Here is a 19,870-nt window from a genome sequence, read left to right on the forward strand (position 1 = left end):
AACAGGTAGGCCTGGGAGGAAGATGTTTACATTTTTAAAAGTACATTGGTACTTATATTTCATACATTTTGCATCAAGGAAACGTTTTGTATAGTTAATGTGTGTAGTTTATTGATATCCAATAAAGCAATTTGTTTATTTTTTAAAAAGAGTATTTAAGGAGTACCTGAGAATGTTTAAAATAAAGATTCCTGGACCACATCCTCTGAAATTCTGGTTTAGGAAGTCTGGGGCAAGACCTGGTGCCTGCGTTTTTAACAACCTCCCTCCTTCGTTTCCTTCTTGGAAGGAAGGATTCTCATGAACGTGGTTCATGGTTATCTCATATGGAGCACTGCTCTAGGGATTTGAAGTAATTTATGGAACTCCCTAATCTAATTTACTAACTAGAAACATTTGGGGACTTTAAAGTGTGGGGCAGAGGGTAACGGGTGAAGAACAGCTACCAGCTATTCCAATGGGGAGGAAATAATTTGGTCGAACTAATAATAACTGTCTTAACCATAGCAGCCTAGTCAAGAAAACAACAGTTTCACAGGCTCTTATAATAAATCAAATGATTGTCATAAAGCCTTGAGGACCTAAAATTACCCAGCTAGTAGCCAGCCAACGCTATACTTTGTCTTTTGTTTATAAATCCAAGATTACAGCATGGGGGCAGGGGAAAAGAAATCCTATCATCTGAGGTATAAATGATAGGCTGAGAGGAGTGGGTTGCGTGCGTCATGCATCTTTAAGAAGGAGAAATGGGATGGGTGGGGGAAGGGAGAGCAGTGAAAGCCTTTTAGGAAATGGGTAGAAATGAAAATCAAAGTTTTTAGTTTCCTTCAAACTGGGTCTCAGGATAAACAAGTGGCACTCAGTGTCTCAGGAGTAAACAAGTGGCATGCTGGACAATTTGAGAAAATATTAAAACAGGGCTTTTTACCCAAAAATGTATTTGGGGCTGAGGGGCAATAAATCAATAACTGGCACACCAGGGCAAGCATAATAGAGAATGAGTTTGGAATGGTAAACCCAGCCAGACTATTCAGGCCTGGTTCACTACTGTAAGGGAGCTTGCAATTTATTCTAACGGGATTGAATAATGAAAGAGTTTGAGCCAGGGAGTGGAGGAATAAGAGGAAAAACTAGTAGATTAATAGGAAGTAATTGCAATAAGCCTGATGAGAGATGTTAGTGGCTAGGACTAGGGTGGTGTATGTGGAACTGATGAGAAGTGGTTGGAAGGAGATTCTGTAAGACTTTATGATAGATTAAAAGTTGTCACAAAACTGAGGTCCAAAGAATATTCTAGGTCTCTGGAAAAAGGATAAACTCTGGCATAGCATATATGGGAATTTAGGGATTGTAGAAGGCTTCTTTTCATATGACTGCCAACTCACTTTTGTGTTTGAACTTCAGTTTATATTTATTTCCTACTTGTCAAAATATTCAAGAATATTAGACTGTAAGATAGCATTGAAATTCAAAACCATTGTGTACACAGGCAATTGTACCTCAACCTATCAGACAATGCTATTAATAAGAGAAAAAATAATAAAGTATGGTATGTGCTTCGATAGGGAAGTAGAAGAGCTGTAAAAATAATTTGCAGGGCACAGATATGGTTTGGATTTGTATTTTTGAACTTTTTACTGAAACACACAGTCAGAAATGTATTTTACCAATGACTCATAACGAATGTATCAAGTGAGACAAAAGTTTCACCAAACATCCAAGTCCTTACTCCATAGTATTTTTGTTTTTTGTTTTGTTTTGTTTTGTTTTTTTGAGATGGAGTCTCGCTCCGTAGCCCAGGCTGGAGTGCAGTGGCGCTATATCTGCTCACTGCAAGCTCCGCCTCCCGGGTTCACGCCATTCTCCTCCTGCCTCAGCCTCCGGAGTAGCTGGGACTACGGGCGCCCGCCACCACGCCCGGCTTATTTTTTTTTCTATTTTTAGTAGAGACTGGGTTTCACCGTGTTAGTCAGGATGGTGTCGACCTCCTGACCTTGTGATCTGCCCGCCTCAGCCTTCCAAAGTGCTGGGATTACAGGCGTGAGCCACCGCGCCCGGCACTATAGTTTTTATTCTAGTTACTAGGTTAAAATAGTAGCTGTGGCCTATGGAATTATTTTCTTGAACCACTAGTGAGCCGTAGATTTTTTAATTAAAAAAAATATATGAGCCTAAGAAGTTTAGGAAAATCCCTATTCACTCTCTGTGGCTGCGTTTTTTGTGAGAGCACTTTGTGTGTGGGTAGCATCATTTGCTAGTTCATGGTAGGGTACAAACATCTCTCTTTTGCATCACCTAAATCAGAAGGAAATTGTGCTTGGGAGTTAAGTTTAGATTTTAGATTTAAGATACCATCTTGGATCCCGGAAGTTCTAAGTTTATATTTTGTCACTTATTGTCTGTCTTTCTTACCAGACCACATGTTGTTCAAGGTGAGAAAGTTAAACTTACCTTTAAATCTGAATTTTGTGGGACACAAACATTCAATTTGTTGCACCTAAGATACATAGGATGGTGTATTAATCTGAGTAATTTCTTAAAACTACTTTGTAGTAGAATTAAATTGAACACTAGGTAATGAATGTATTATGTGTTTAAATTGAATAATAGAATCCCAGGAACTTGAGATTTTTAAAAAGTTAGTCTTGCTCTCTTGCAAGGATATATAACTTTAGAATTTTCAAACTTATTTTATTTATTTTCCTCATAGCAAAACTTCTGTTTATTAGCATTTTGTAGCTTTTCCTTAGTTATTTTACATAATATTTTCACAACTGAAATTAAAATAGCTCAATGAAGTAGGCAAGGCAAATATCATTTCTACTTCTATCGGGGTAAAAGTCAAACCTGATCTTAGCATAAAGGAAGAATTGTAACCTGAACCTCATCTATTTCTATAGCTCTCACTCTCATCATTGTCCATCACCCAAATTACTCACCAATTACTAGGGTCTCACCTTTAAACTCGTGATTTTTAAAATTCATACCTTTGTAGGCATTGTTCCCTCTGACAGAAACGCTAATCCTCCCTCCTGCCCAAACCTCAGCTTTGCCTTGCTGATTCCTATCCATCCTTCAAAACTCTCTCAGTATCTCTACTTTCAGGAGATGTTTAGTGAAAGTGGAATGAGAGAGACCAGTTGGAAGGATATTAGAGTAAACTATGTAAGAAACAAGTAAATGAATAACTAAACAAATGAGAAAAGTAGAGCTATAAGCCATGCTGTGCTGCCCCTGTGAAAGCTTGATTGCCAGTATAATTATCTTCTTTCTGCCATTGGGAACAGGGCCTCTCTTGTGATACCTCCATGCCAAAGGTCCCGCTATGCCACTTACTTTGATGTTGCTGTTCTGCGCTGCCTACTTCAGCCCCATTGGTCTGAGGAAGGCACTCAATGGTCTTTGATGTACTATCTACAAAGGCTGCGACACATGTTGGAAGAGAAGCCAGAAAAGCCTCCGGAGCCAGATATTCCTCTCCTGCCCAGACCCAGGAGTAGCTCAATGGTAGCGGCAGCTCCCTCACTAGTGAACACCCACAAAACCCAAGTAAGAAAAACGCAGTTCATTGTCATTCAAACCAGCAACTTTGCCATAATGGATTCTTTTTTTCTCTGTGCATCCAGCTCTTAGGTACTCTAGTGCTGACTTTTTGGTTGGTGGGTTACACTGTTGCTATTATCTTTTCTCTTCCATCTTGCATGCTTGACCCTTTGCTGGCTGTAGCACTTAATCATTTGAAGAAGTGCACCTCTTACACATGCTAATTTAGTATAAGTCTTTGTTTATCTAGAATCATGGAAAACTGGGTCTTCTGGATAATCAAAGTAGTAATTAATAGAGAGTTCTGACATTTAATCTGTTGATTACCAATATCATAAAATCTGTAACATAGGATTTTACTAAACGTGATGTAACCTCTTTTGCATAACTCAACATTTTCCAGTGTCTTTTTTTTTTTTGAGATGAAGTCTCGCTCTGTCGCCCAGGCTGGGGTGCAGTGGCACGATCTTGGCTCACTGCAAGCTCCGCCTCCCAGGTTCACGCCATTCTCCTGCCTCAGCCTCCTGCATAGCTGGGACTACAGGCACCTGCCACCATGCCCGGCTAATTTTTTTGTATTTTTTCAGTAGAGACAGGGTTTCACCGTGTTAGCCAGGATGGTCTCGGTCTCCTGACCTCGTGATCCACATACCTCAGCCTCCCAAAGTGCTGGGATTACAGGCATGAGCCACCGCGCCTGGCCAACTTTTTCCAGTGTCTTAATGTCATCATTAGGAATATTGCATTTTGATAGTCTTGCTATTTATTGTAAATGTTTGGAGAAGTAAACTGAATGTGTACTGATATGGTGATATCTTCATGGCAATTACTTTTTGATAAATGAATGACCTAATACCAGCTTGAACACTTGTTCTTGCCCTCTTTCTCATCAACACCAGGTGTTGAAAATGTAGAGAAAAATGTGACTTGTAGTGTGTTCCACTTGTTTGGATTTACTTAAATGTGAATTGGCTGAGTCTGAAATTTTTTTCTGCATATTCTGAAAACAAACATGAGCAATAGCAGAGTTAAAAGGAAATATAATCTGTTTTAGTAGTAGATATTCTGCCTAAGTGGATATCTGCTTTACTGAATCATTCAATGGGAAAAAAAAACAACACTCTTTTTAATTAAAAAAAAAAGAGAGATCCATCTTCTATTTTCTTAGCATTCTAAATCTGGGGCTACATGACCTCACTGCCGAAAACTCCAAACAGAAATTACAATTAATATGAAATATATATTCTCACTAGCAGAATTTGGATTCCAGAAGTCCAGACATACAAGTTCAATTGTTCAAAGATGTCGAAGCTATAGACGCATCCCTATTAAAAATATGACATTTCAATAAGAACAGTATTTGGATGTAAAGTCCTAAGTCCTTGATCATTGTCTACCTTTATTAAGGATCTCACCATGAAGTGTAACGAGGAGGAAAAATCTCTTAGTTCTGAGGCCTTTTCCAAGGTTTCACTGACCAATCTGCGTAGATCTGCAGTCCCAGATCTTTCTTCAGACCTGGGCATGAATATTTTTAAAAAGGTGAGTAGAAATGCTTATGCTCTTTGATATTTTGGTAAATAAAAGATGTCAGTGGGACATGAGATGTTTCTGATCATACTGCAGTATGGGGTGAGGTGGGAAAGGGACCTTAGAAACCGAAGTCAGCTCCTAGATGTAACACTGACTTGCAGCATACCCCTGTGCATGTCCCTCTGTGCGTATGAATGAACTTCCTATTCTAAATGCTCCACAGGGTTGTCATGAAGCTCAATTCTGATCATATGCATAATGCAGTGTAAAGTAGTGTGGTGATGGAAGTAGTTATGGTAACAATGATGGTAACTTTCATTTGTATGGTTCAACTCATTTTTATCAAGTACTTTATACAAATAGTTCTCATTTAATCCAATGACATCCTTATTCTCCTCATTTTGCAGGTAAGAAATTAACCCTTAGAAATTTTAGGTAGTTTGCCCAAGATTGAGTCCAAACTCCAAAGTAGGTCTTCTAGTTAAACACGTTATATTTTTCTGCCATTACTCTGCCTCTCTTTTTTGTAAGTAATTGGAGATAAACAGAAAATAATATGTGTAGACCTATGTATATGTATATATATAGTGGTTTGCTTTCTCTTTTTCAAAACTGTTAGTTTAATTATGCCAACGAAGAACACAGAACACGATATTAACCTATTATGAGCTGAAAGTATTGCTAAGTAAGCAGTTTTCTGCCTTTGTTAATGATGCAACAAAAGACAATGTCTATCAATTTTCTTAAAACATTGATCATTTGAAAGGAAAAAAGTGGTTTTCAATACAGGCTGCATATGATAATTTTTAAGGAGCTTTAAAAAATACATCTTCAGGTTCAATCCCAGACCAATTAAACCAGAATTGCTGAAGGTAGGCTAAGGAATTGTTATATTTTAAAAGCTTCCCTAGCAATTCTAAACTTTTAGTTGCACTTGGTTTTGAACTTGTTTGGTAGGAATAATGGGTTTGTGGCAATGTATGGTCTGTATCTTCTTTGACTCTTCTTACGAACAGTGGCGCACATTTAAAGTTGGCTAACTGAAACAATGGATCACCATCATGAAAAATGGAACAGAAAAAGAGAGGCTGGTTCAAGTAGTGACTCTAACCTTGTGATTTGCAAACTTTAGTGTGCATCAGAATTACCTACCAGACTTGTTAAAACACACATTGCTGGACCTCAGCTTCTGAGGGTCTGATATAATATGTCTGAGAATTTGCATTTCTAATAAGTTCCCAAGTGATGCTGATGCTGCTGGTCCAGGGACCACACTTTGCAAACCACTAGTCTAACCGAACCCAGGAGAAAGGCCCACGGAATATGTGGCCTTTTACTTAGTTTCTTTCACTCTTTTAACGTGAAATTTCTCCCATTTTTATTGGATGATATTCAGTGACTTTCTGGGTCTCCTCTTCCTGGCACATTTCTTGTATTTTATTGCAGATCATGGAGCCCCTTGGGAAGCAGATTGTAACCTTTTCTTTGCCCTGTGCCTAATTCTACACCTCTCATCACTGTAGTTCAAGAGCCGCAAAGAAGACCGAGAGAGGAAAGGCTCCATTCCATTCCACCACACAGGCAAGAGGAGGCCACGGAGAATGGGAGTGCCCTTCCTGCTTCACGAGGACCACCTGGATGTGTCCCCCACGCGCAGCACATTCTCCTTTGGAAGTTTCTCTGGGCTGGGAGAAGACAGGCGAGGAATTGAGAAAGGAGGCTGGCAAACCACCATTTTAGGTGACAAGGCCTTCCAAAATAGGGCAGAGTTTAAGTGACCTGTTTATAACTGGATCTAGGGCTCCTGGGCAAATCTGAATCTTTCTTGAACAATTCAGCCAAGAAATTTGTGACTCAAATTCAGGTTCTCCAGTACGAAAATAATGCTGTGTTTTCACAGCCAATAAATCCAGATAATGAAAGTAATTATGCAAGAGTTCTGTGAAATCAGACAGGTAATCTTATGTCTTAGATCATTCTAGACAAAGAAACATGGCCTTAGGGTGCTCTGTGCATTAATTTCCATTGTGAATCTAGACAGCAGATTTTTATCAAACTTGGATTTTTTTTCAAAAAAGCAGCAAAGGAAAAAATATATATATATATATATTTTTTTCTTTCTGGATTGCATATTAAATAGGCCAATTTAAAATTGGGAGCTGACAGCTAGCTGAGCCACAACAGACGGTTTCTGACATTTGGCTAAGATTGGGGCTGACCTTATCACCGGCAGCTTCATCAATCATCCTGACCCTGAATATCACCATGGCAAGTTCAGTTCTTGCTTTTTTGTCTGTGTTTCACACTTTTCCTAACAGCCCCACACTCTCCCTGCTGTCCTTGGGAAAGACAATATCTTGGCAGAATAACTTTCAGATTTTAAAACCCTCTTGTGTGGTGCTCTTATTCATCCCAGGGAAATTGACCCGGCGAGGCAGTTCAGATGCAGCCACTGAGATGGAGAGTCTGAGCGCCAGGCATTCCCACTCCCATCACACCCTGGTAAGCGACCTGCCGGACCCCTCCAACAGCCATGGAGAAAACACCGTCAAGGAAGGTGGGTAGGAGGTGAGGCCTACGGGCAGGAGTTCAGATTTCTTTTCTTGTTTTCTGTCCTTACACCATGTTACTTTCCCATTGTAATCCGCTTCCTGTGTTTTCTGAAAACTGGCATTCTTGTGCTGAATTGCTTGGTAATTTACTTGTTAGCCATTCTTAGCATATCCTTAGTAGCAAGAACTATTTAACACCACACTGTAAACACCATACCTCTCAGAGGGAGAGCAAGGACAAGCCATTCATATTTCTTTTCAAAAGCTCATAGACCCACAGGGCTGAAAGAGACCTTGGAAGACATCTAGATTCAGTGCTTCTATCCCCTCTATGAGAGCTCTCTGAAGGGCTTGTATACCTTCAGCGGGAGGAAAGTCACTGCCTTCCAAGGCCACCAATTTTTTTTTTTTGAGACAGCTTCTATTTTAGATAAGTTCTTGTGTGTTTTGTGTGCAGCAAACATGTGTCTCTGGGTATAATCCAAGACAGGTTCTCATTCTGTACTTTTAACAGAATAATTGATTTTTTTCTTATGTTCTCATAGAAGCATAAATTTAGTCCCTCTTCGATCTGCACTGTATTTCAGGTATTCAATGATATCTGTTAGTTACCACCATAAGTTTATTTTCAGTTACTTTTAGCCAAAGGAGAAAAAAATTATTCATGTTTGTTGTTCATTAATATGCTAGATAAAAATGCTATAAACAAATAGTTTATATCAGTATGATCTATCATCTAACAGTGGGTAAAATTCATCTATTCTGATCAACTAAACTAAGTCAGTGTTAGACAGAAGTTAAATCCTAATCTCAGCCTTAAGGAAGCCAGTTATAATTCACATTTTTCTACAATCTTTAATATTTTCCGCACATCATATGGCCTTAGTAGCTTCAGCAGTCCCATGAGAGTTGAGAGTAGCTTTGAGACTATAAGTTAAATATTTTCAAAAACTACAGCTGTTATTGTGGTCATGATTGAAGTAATAGTATAACTGATAGTGTAGGTTAATGTAGGGAGAACTAAGACATTGCTTTCATTTTATTAGTGCGATCTCAGATCTCCACCATCACAGTTGCAACCTTCAATACCACTTTGGCGTCATTCAACGTAGGCTACGCAGACTTTTTCAATGAGCATATGAGGAAACTCTGCAACCAGGTGCCTATCCCGGAGATGCCACATGAACCTCTGGCATGTGCTAACCTACCTCGAAGCCTCACAGACTCCTGCATAAACTACAGCTACCTAGAGGACACAGAACATATTGACGGGACCAATAACTTTGTCCACAAGAATGGAATGCTTGATCTTTCTGTAAGAAGCAAGAATTTTTCTTACCAAAGTTAGACAGATATTAATTATTTGGTGCATTTTTGCAATGTTGTATAAAATGGGCATATAGATTCTTAGAAATATCAAACCTTGAAATGAAAAAGCCACCCATTGAAAAAAATTCACCAATGTGTCAACCATCATAGGTGCACCTTATTTTTTTTCAAGCATTGCATTAGATTTGATCTGATCTCAGAATATTTTTATAATCCAAAACCATTAGTGAATCCTGAATATACATATATAAATACACATACGTGTGTGTTTAATAAGTCTCTTATGTCTAGAATGAGGGCAAAAAAATTCTTCATTTATTTTATTTTGATATCAACAGGACTACAAACCTCCTGTGTAGCCAGAAAAAAATGAATAGAAGTTCTTAAAAGATTTAAGCTTGCATTCTCAAGAGTGCCTGTCTTGAGTATAGTTATTAGCAAATGAAGGGGTTGTTGTATTTTACAACTATATTTCACAAAATTTTATTGCACATTAGGAATCCTGGCTTAGCAAATAATTTACAATATTAAAGCCAATAAAGAAACATAATTTAAACATGCAAATATTTTGTACTTTAAATGAAATATGAATAATGATACAGACATGAACGAGCAAAAGGAAATCATTGTTCTTTATCCATTATTAGTAATGAATGAAAGACAGGGGATTAAAACACTTTTATTTTAAAAAATCAATAGAACAACTTTCCATTTGGGCAAATAATTACTCTCCCATTAACTCACTATGCTTCAATACCCCATTAACTGTTGATATCATAGCATGTTTTGGAAGATGTACATGAGATAATACATGTATATATTTTTAATACTTTGGGTGACTTACATGCTCTATTAAGCAAATACACAAGATTCCACGGCAACTTTTATAGGAAAATTTGACAATTGTCTAAATTATTTCTACCCAATTTCATAGACTAGCCTAAGGAAATGGGTTAAACAGAATAACCAAATCTCTTTAGGAAGAGGGAGTGCAGGTAACTTAATCATGCTGTGTTTATCTTGTCTTCCTCAGGTAGTTCTGAAGGCTGTTTATCTTGTCCTTAATCATGACATCAGCTCTCGTATCTGTGACGTGGCGCTAAACATTGTGGAATGCTTGCTTCAACTTGGTGTGGTGCCCTGTGTAGAAAAGAATAGAAAGAAGAGTGAAAACAAGGAAAATGAGACTTTGGAAAAGAGGCCAAGTGAGGGAGCTTTCCAGTTCAAAGGAGTATCTGGAAGTTCCACCTGTGGATTTGGAGGCCCTGCTGTTAGTGGAGCTGGAGATGGTGGAGGAGAAGAAGGAGGAGGTGGAGATGGAGGAGGTGGAGGAGGTGATGGAGGAGGAAGTGGAGGAGGTGGAGGCGGCCCTTATGAGAAGAATGATAAGAACCAAGAGAAGGTATGACTGAACCACCTTATGTGTCCTCATGAAATGTCATACCTAATTTCTTTCTAAAGCTTGCTTGCCAGCAGTTTATTGACTCTGAACAGCACCTAGTCACTAGAGCAAAAAAGTGGAGAGTGGAGAAATCTCTTCATTAGGTTCTCAGTAGGCATTAGTAGAAACAGTTAAATGCAACTGTACTCTAAATCCAATATCTATTGCCATCCAAGCAGTGTTAGAGCTAATTCTCTAGTCGTTATTTCTGCAAGAGAACATTTCAGTTATGCCATGTTGCCGTAATTCTCAGTCTGATGCCAAGTATAGCCTTTCTCAAAACTTTCAGACTCTGACCTAATTGAAGAATGTCTTAGTCTTCTCAAGCTGCCATAACAAAATACCATAGACTGAGTGGCTTAAACAATAGAAATTTATTTCTCATGGTTCTGGAGGCTGGGAAGTCCAAGTGCTGTCAGGTTTAGTTTTATTCTGAAGCCTCTTCTCTTGCCTTATAGGTGACCACTGTCTTATTGTGTTCTCATGTGGCCTCTTTGTGCATACAGAGAAAGGAAAAGAGAGAGAGCAAAAGAGCTTCCTTGTGTTTCTTCTTATATGGGCCCAATCCCACTAGACCAGGCCCCACCATCATGACCTTACTTAACCCTAATTACCTCCCAAAGACCCATCTTCAAATACCATCAGATTGAGGGGTTACAGCTTCAATGTGTGAATTTTGCAAATACACAAATATTCAGCCCATAACAAGCAGTATAATTTTTCCTCAATGTAAAGTTATTTCTCTTAAGTAACACATTTTTGGCAGCCAGCTTCAACCACAGTTAAGGAGAAAGCAAGAGAAGAATTTTGCTTGATTAGTTTGTGTTGGTTTGAAGTGGGAATAACTCTTTAGCCTCATTCAGCCCTCTCATGTCTCAATGTGGCACATACCGGTGGCTTTAGTCTTTCTATTATTAATTGTTCCTAAATTTAATTCCCTCTGCCTTGTCAACATCTGGTACATGATTTCTTAACATCAAGAATTGGTTTTCTTTTTTAAGTTTAAATACAAATTACTACAGCTTAAATTCACATAACTTACACTAATCTCAATTTGTGGTTTTAGCTAGAAAATGATATTCAGAAATTGAAATTAACAAGAGATTTTAATCTCTAACAAATACTCTACACATCATGTCAAGTGTTTACACATGTGAAGTTATACTGTGTAGAGTTCTAGATATATACCATCTAGATATATATTGTATAAACTATAAATTGTCCATTTTTCTTACATGTTATCAGATTTTCACATCTGAGCAAGCGTTGCAATACTCCTTCCTCTTTCACAATTTCTTCCTCATTTCTTTTGAGTCCCACTTGACACATGTTTAATATGGATTTATCATCTGGTTTCTTCATTTTATTGTTTACTCTTTTCTTCCCAATATTTGTGGACTGTTATCCAAATATTCTTGCTCCGATAATCTTGGTTGTTGAGCCTTTTCTAACGATTTTCTTCTCTTGCCTTAATTGTATTAATCATAAGGCAATTCTAACAAACTTTATTGGATTTTAAGTTTCCCAACACCTTAGCACCTTATCCATCACGGAGGACAATGCAAGGAACTTCAGATCTGACTGTAAATGAAAATTATCTAAATAATGGTACAGATCACAAGAGATTTGATTGCAGATGCTAAGATCTAAAGAATCATTCAGTGATCAGTTACTTAGGAATTAGCAAACAAATACAAGTTATAAGAACCAAATTTATAAACACAGAAACTGGTGAGATTCTTACTGAATATCCATTCTTTACATATCACCTCCATCTGGACAAAGAGATTAGAAATGGTGTTTTGCCCATTATAATATTCAAGGGAAATTAGAAAGAAAAAAAGAGAATATTATGAAATATTGATAAGCTTTTATCAGCAAAGCTTAGATGTTCCAACTAAACTGATGAGGTTTTGTATGTATGCTAAAGATCTCTGAGGTTCATAATTAGTGTTTTGTTTTCATTTTTGCTTTTCCTTTTTTAGCTTTGAAATTTTATCCAAGTGGCATTTTAACCACATTTTTACTGAAAACCTACAAGTATCTTGACTGTTTAGCACCTAGATATTATCTAGACTATATAGCTTGATGTAATAGATGTTATTTTGACCAGAGTTATCACTTTTGATCAGTATGGGATTTTTAAAGTCAGATTATGTGGTCTCCAATACAGCCACCAAGATATATATGTTTTATAGGTAGTTCCCAAAATAACATTCTTTTCAGTACAAACAATTTATAAAATAAAACCTGATGGTGGGTCAAATGCCTTCTGTTTGTGATTCACATTGGTCTGTTCTGCCCCAAACCCATCTGTTATCTTCAGTGGAATCAGAAGGTTTATCTAATTTTGCAACTTAGTAATAACAGAAGCATAGGAATTGATTAAGATAGAAAGGAAGATCTAATTTCCATTTCTATATTTGCCACAACTTGTACTGAGAGCTTGGAATGTTATTTAATATCTTCAATTTTTTTTTGCCTGTAAGTTGCTACATCTTTCTGAATGTCTCCTATGAAAGCAGCCTGAATCCCAAGGACATCTGAAGGTCTAAAGAAATAAAAACCTGAATAGATATTTACAAAGAGCTTCCAGAGCTAGAACATTTTTAAAGGAGCTTATAATAATTTTAAAATATGTGTAAACCAGTCTTCCAAATAAGCCCTTGCTCAGGATGACCTTTTCTGAGGCTCTGCTGCATAAAGCTTTGTAGCCTTTACAGAGCCCTCTACACAAAGGTCCTTGACTAAGGAAGCCAGTGAGGATTGAAATCCAGTCCAACCTCCGCTTTCAGAACCACTCACCAAAGGATTACAACCATTCAGAGGGCTCATCTTCTTCTAATTCTCCACCTAGAGGGGTGCCTTTTCTAATTTGCATAAAGGTGCTCCAGAGGAAAGCAGTGCCCCACACATAAAAATAATTAATTTTATTATTATTTTTAATTAATAATTATTTTGCTGTTATTAATAATTAATAATAATTAGTTTTTCTATTATTATATGCCTTTCATGTTTTGACTCTAATTCTCACAACTCTATGAAATAGATATTATGACTCCGATTTTGTAAGGCACAGGTAGGTTAAGTAGTTTGTCCAAGGTTATATAGTTAGTAAATGTTGAAGCTAAAATCAGAATTCAAACTAAAAATCCAAAAATCTGAAATCTAAAATGCTCCAAGATCTGAAACTTTTTAAGCTCCAACATGAGGCCACAAGTGGAAAATTCCATACCTGACCTTATGTGACAAGTCACAGATAAAATGCAGTCAAAACTTTATTTCATGCACAAAATTATTAAATTATATAAAATTATCTTAGCTTGTGTATATAAGGTCTATGTGAAGCATACATGAATTTTGTGTTTAGACTTGGGTCCTATTCCCATCTCATTATATATATATAGATATTCCAAAATCTGAAAAAATCTGAAATCCAAAATACTTCTAGCCCCAGCATTTTGAATAAGGATAGTCAACCTATATACATACAGTTCTGTTGATAAGTTTGAGTCTTCTGTTTGCAGCCTTCTGAGCTGTCTTAAGTAGGGGTCCCTGGAAACAGGCTCTACTATGAAGATATGTGTGCAGGCAATTTACTGGAGTGTCCTCTCAGAATTAACCTCTGTTAGGTATGAAGAAGCAGGATGGGGCATAGGGAGAAATTGAACTGCAGTGTAGTTGTAATAGAGGCCTAAGCTAATCACAGAGGGCTTTGAAGCTGGGATGGCTCTTTATGTGGTCCCCAGGTGATGCAAAGAGATCTTTTTAGCAAACACACCCCGGGTCCCTTTATGACCCTGTCCAGTCATTAGAGGTAGACTGCCTCCAGGAAGAGAGTATAATGTTGGGTGAGGCAGCTCTCTAGCTGTGGCCTTCAGAGGCACTCATCTGAGGGCAGTGAGCCAACAGCACTTCGAATAGCTCAGAGAATGAATGCTGCAGTGCCAAGGGGAATATCTGGAGTTCAGCACCACCTCTACTACAAGAGCTTACAGATAAGAAAAGGGGGACCAACTGGATAACATTAGGGGAGAAGAAAGTCAACCTTATCATAGTAAGGCCCATGCTAATGTATAGGTAAGCCCCTATTCCTTCCATAGGACGCGCACATTTGAGTACTTATATCTGGTTCCAAAGTTTATGCGTCAACCCAATCATGTGGCTATGGAAAAGTCCCTTACAATTTGCAGAACAATTCTCATCCATTATTTAATTTACTCTGCATAGTAAACCTATGAAGTAGGAAGGGCAGCTATTATAATCCTAAATTCACAGGTAAGGAAACAAAAACACAAAGAGATTAGTTAACTTATCTAACATCATATGCGGTTAAGGAACAGGCGCTGGAATCCGAGGTTTATGGTGTATGTGCTGATGGTAGAATGTGGTAGAAGGACTGAGACAGGCTGCAGCTTCCCAAAGAAAGTGACTCTTCCACACTGGGCTCTGCATCATTCCTTAGCAACTGCTTCCTTATGCTTCTTTGGAAATAATTCAAGGAAGTTCCTTTTTTGGAAGCCATGTTCTCCACTAACAACAAAGATTAAGTTGGGCAAAAGATAGAATGATATCAATTCTCATGATTCATCTCAGGGGGCCTTCCTATTTAGCCTCAAGGAAAGAATCAAGCTGAAAGTGTTTATAAAGTTCTGTATATTCTCACTTTGTGCATGTGTATTATAATACAGTGAAAGTATACAATTAGAAATAAAAGCCCTCAAAAATGTCAGAAGTTGCCATGAAATTTCGAAGTTCCAGACTTTGATCAGTTCCAGAAACTTGGCAGTAATCCTAGCCTGGTGTATCAGAAGCCTACTGATGAGGGTAGTTTCTAATAAAACTTATTTGCTTTCATCACTGATAGTCTGCACTGTCTCTCTTTAGGTGGTTGTCTGACAGTAGTCAAGGATATAAAAGCATGTCTTCTAACAAAGAAGTCTATACTTATATTCTCTAGCAACAGAGGGTGTTCAAAATACATAGATTTTTTTCTTTTAAATCATATACTAAATTTTAGAAAACTGAGCATGTTTGTTGAGCCCGTTACAATTGTTTTCCAAATTGCAGGTGCTCCCTGTAAAACATATAAACTTGATTTAATCATACAATAGAATCTTAGCAAAAGGACCTCAGTGACAAAGTAAACAGACTTTTCTTTCTTTCTCATTCGTGGGTACCAGGATGAAAGTACACCTGTAAGCAACCATAGGCTTGCTCTAACAATGCTCATCAAAATAGTGAAGTCTTTGGGATGTGCCTATGGTTGTGGAGAAGGACACCGAGGGCTCTCTGGAGATCGTCTGAGACACCAGGTATTCCGAGAGAATGTAAGAGAATTAAAGTAGATTCCATTTCCTCTCCCTCTTCCTTCCCTTCTGTTTAAGAATGAGTCCTTTGACAATGAGGGTCAGTGTTCCCTGAAAAATACTGTATTTTGTAGGAATAATTAATGCCGTTTTGGTGTTAGGAGATTCTCATGAGATATCTCAAGACATCTAAAACCCAGGCTTAGGAAAGTTTAATTGGGAAAACATTTCTGCCTCCTGCCTAGGGCAGACCAACTCCCAATTAGTGAAAGTATATATAATTGGAATGTGTGAATTGCAGCTTGAAAGAACTTTTGCACAGATGAACACATTTAGCAAGCTTTTGATGGCCTGTAGCAAATGACTTTTTAATCATCTGCCTGGGTACCGTAGAAACATATTGCATATTGGAGAAAGGGGTCAAAGTTTTAGGACCTGGTTTGTTGTCCTTCCTAAGATGTGGAAAATGGCCCTTATTGGGACAAAAGAGGACTGTAAAAGTAGCCAGTCATTTTCTGGCTGCTTTATTTGAGAATGAACCTTGCCTTCTGAATATTTGAGATCATGTCCTTGTCAACTGTGTGAAACTTGAAACTCTGCATTTGGGCTTGCCAAACGTAATTCTGTACTGGAAATGGTCTTCCAGCTCATTTTTATTTGCCTCTGCTGACTGTTAATTTTCTTTTTCAACTTGAACAATAACCTACTTCCACAGTCTGAGCTGGGATGGTTGCTTCATATGTATGTTTGAATTGAAATCATAAGAAAATATTCTCTTAAAAATAAGAGTTTGATGCAAAGTTGAGTTCCGGAAATCCTTTGGCATATCTTGGCAGAGTTTTAGGGTCATGTCAAAATCTAATGCCAGCCCATTTTTCCTTGATATTAGGTTTTGTCATGAAATGTTCACACAGTATTAGCATGCTGGGTTTCTTGCTTAATGCATCATCTGTCGTCTATCCATCTGTCTATCCTTTTCTGTTTTGCTCTTTTATATTATATTGTGTTGTGTTATTTTAGTTTATTATGTGTATATGGGGGTTATATTTGCACTATTAGCTTCTAAATTTTGAAACTTGAAACTTTTGACCAAGATCTAGATTTTGAGGCCAAAATTTGAAAATAATAATTAATAAGGCTATAGAAAGCCTGGCATTTCCCCCATCTTTGCACATGTGTATATGATTTTTTATCTTTGATTTTAAATTGTATTACAGTATGAATAAATGCCTTCAAAGACAAATAAACCACATCACTCCCCATGCAGAAGACCAATTTCATGACATGAAACAGTAAAACATAATAAATAAACGTTATAAAAAGTGCCATGCTTTAGTTGGAAGTATAAACTGGCTCTGATAACCAAGATTTGTCTTTCTGGATTCACAGAAAGCAGGGCGAGTTGGATCAGAAGCCATTTGAGGAGCTGTTGTTATCACTTAGTTCATCATACTTTCCTCCCCAGGAGCACTGAACACTTCCTATGAGGGCATCCAGCCAGTGTTCTGCCTGTCTAATCGATTTGACTTATGGGACAATTCCTCTATTATCTCCTTTGTTTAATGCTCATTATTGATATTATATTTGCTTATTTAGTTCAGTAAACACATTGTCCAAGAGATATAAATATGGGAAATTTTCCTTGAGAAATATCCAGTTCCAGAAGCTGAATATTTTCAGATTTCTCTACCATTGGCCTTTCAGAAACTATTTAACTTTTAAGATACTAAGAATATTTCTCACCTTTACCAGACAAGGTCCTTTCCCTAGCCTTTTTTCTTCCAAGAAACAGAAGGTTATTCTAACGATATTCGTCAAAGTGCTCAGCAATTTCATCATATAATGCCTCAACGTATCTTAAAATATTAATCTAATCATTAGCTGGTAGTCTCCAAATATTGAAAAGGAATTCATTTCTTAAAAGTTTTATATCTTTTGAAGAAATTCAGGATATTCTTTCAGAATTTAAGTATTTAAAGTTTGATATTCTTATGCTTGCTTAAACTTCCCGCTGAACTCATACAGATGATACAAACATTTTAATATCCTCTAAAGAGAAGATTTGAAATCATGCCTTTTTTGGTGTATTTTATAGAAAACACAGAATAATTTGTACTTCAGGGCCTGCCAACTCGGGGTTTTAAAGAGCTTTATAAATGCTACAATAAATATCTTCACAAATTCTTTATAGAATGACAATTAAATACTTCTTTATGCAAAATATATTTTACCTAAGTGCTTTGCAAACTTCATTTTATAGCTAGCAGCATTTATTTTGCAATAAAAATGAGTTTGTTCAATATCTGGAAACTTGTAAACTCCCTGGGAATAAAAATACCTAATTTCAAATCTGGGACATAATAAAGGAAAAATGAAAAACGTATCAATCCATCTGACTTTGCAATACAGATGGAGAGATTATAACAAAGTTATACCAAGAAGCCTATTGCTGATTCCAAGTTTCAGTCTTTTATAATCTTTTTTTTCTCTCTCAAAATTTCCAGGAATTTTTTCCTGGGCCTTGATTTGTCAAAATGATGATATAACTAAATTTTCTTCTGGGCCACAATTAAGGGCACTAATACAATCCCAATTCTCAGGAATTGCCTTCCCTAATCTGACTTCAATGCCTGTGCCTGGTTGTCCAGAGTTCTCCATCCATAATTAAGGTGGCCCTCACTCAGCCACCCCTTCTTTCTTGATCCTTATCCCTTTTCCCCTCAACCCAGAGACTTCGGTCATTGTCCCATTTCATTCCACTGTATAGACATTCTTTTGTCTCTTTTATTCAGATGCAGTGTGGCACGCATCTTCCCATTGCACACAAAGCCTTTGAGGTTTTCTAAACATAGATTGTCAATTCTATCACTTATCTAAATTTCAAACTTTTTTTTCATTAAGATCTTAAAATCTCTATCTTGGTGAAAATACTGAACTCTTTCTGAGACCAGCGTTAGACCTTAGCTTTGAGCTTTGGGGTTTTTCCTATGGAGCAGTTGTTCTCAATGTAAACACCCTCAGACTTCTTAGTCTGTCTGTGCTCACATCTTACTCAGACAAGAGGGGCTAGCAGGGTTGCCTGTCACCAGTGAGTGGGGATGGTTGGAAACCCTTGCCTTCTGAAGGCTTCTGTCTCAGACTACCAGTATCCATAGCTTAAGCTGGTACTTGTGAGTTTTTCACTTTTCTTCCTTCATTGCAGGCCCAGAACTGCCTCACTAAGCTATACAAGCTAGATAAGATGCAATTCCGACAAACCATGAGGGACTATGTGAACAAGGACTCTCTCAATAATGTAGTGGACTTCTTGCATGCTTTGCTAGGATTTTGTATGGAGCCGGTCACTGACAGTAAGTAAAGCTGCACCCAAGTTCTAGGAGAAGTCATTGTGAGGTGAAGCAGGTAGTGTTTCAAGGGGACACTAAATTTGTGGAGGTAGAATTTAGAGGAAAAGATACATATGTGTCCATGCATGTGTGTGGCTGTGTGTATAGAGTATAAACAAGAAAAGTTTGCACATTATCTCTGATGACACATTTTGGAGGCTTTCTGAGAACAACTTACTGCAGTAAATGAAAGTTTGGTAAAGCTTGTGGAGTTCTTACCTAGCCCCTCAATTTTTATACCACCACTTATGGGACTCCTCTCTCTCATATAACATTCTGTTATATGACCTGTGAGGCAGTGATCATATTCATTAGTTCAACGGATGTGAAATGAGTATCTATAACGTACAGGCATTATAGTGGCACAGTGCTTGACAATTTTTTCACAAAGTAAAATGGGAGAAAAAACCTTATGATTGCAGTAAACGTAGCAGTAACACAATTTTGACACACACATACTTAATTTTTTTAAAAAAGGCAAATGGATGCACAGATAAACCTACAAGCTATTTTATAACTTAATGGCTTTCAGAAAACTCTAGTATGAAGACCTAAGTTACAGGGGGAGACCAATAAGTGTCAACTGCGTTTATAGTAAACCAAAGACCACCAGTCCAATGTGAATGCAAACGCAGCAATGCAAGGAAAATAATGCATGAAGCCTGAGTTGAATAAAATACACATTTTAATTACAGTCTGGGAAGGATAGCTTTGTAGTATAGGTTTTTATTGTTTATATAACAAATGTATAATAGTAGTTGATTAGTTTATAATGAA

At 37.4% G+C, this 19,870-nt stretch overlaps 1 protein-coding gene across 11 annotated transcripts in view; it reads left to right on the forward strand.

The window, feature by feature from the left end:
* UNC80 (unc-80 homolog, NALCN channel complex subunit) overlaps positions 1 to 19,870 on the forward strand; it is a 229,246-nt gene that overhangs the window by 38,853 nt on the left and 170,523 nt on the right. For 9 of the 11 annotated variants that reach the window (XM_054549776.2, XM_054549783.2, XM_054549777.2 and 6 more), the window contains exons 8-15: positions 3,288 to 3,549; positions 4,951 to 5,085; positions 6,600 to 6,816; positions 7,493 to 7,633; positions 8,675 to 8,943; positions 9,991 to 10,359; positions 15,582 to 15,728; positions 18,910 to 19,057. In XM_054549776.2, coding sequence (XP_054405751.1) covers positions 3,288 to 3,549; positions 4,951 to 5,085; positions 6,600 to 6,816; positions 7,493 to 7,633; positions 8,675 to 8,943; positions 9,991 to 10,359; positions 15,582 to 15,728; positions 18,910 to 19,057 — 1,688 coding nt within the window. The remainder of the gene's footprint in view (positions 1 to 3,287; positions 3,550 to 4,950; positions 5,086 to 6,599; positions 6,817 to 7,492; positions 7,634 to 8,674; positions 8,944 to 9,990; positions 10,360 to 15,581; positions 15,729 to 18,909; positions 19,058 to 19,870) is intronic. The other 2 variants (XM_054549779.2, XM_002812802.4) reach the window with 1 other exon arrangement.

This window comes from Pongo abelii, chromosome 11 (assembly GCF_028885655.2).
Source record: "Pongo abelii isolate AG06213 chromosome 11, NHGRI_mPonAbe1-v2.0_pri, whole genome shotgun sequence".
Classification (NCBI taxonomy): domain Eukaryota; kingdom Metazoa; phylum Chordata; class Mammalia; order Primates; family Hominidae; genus Pongo; species Pongo abelii.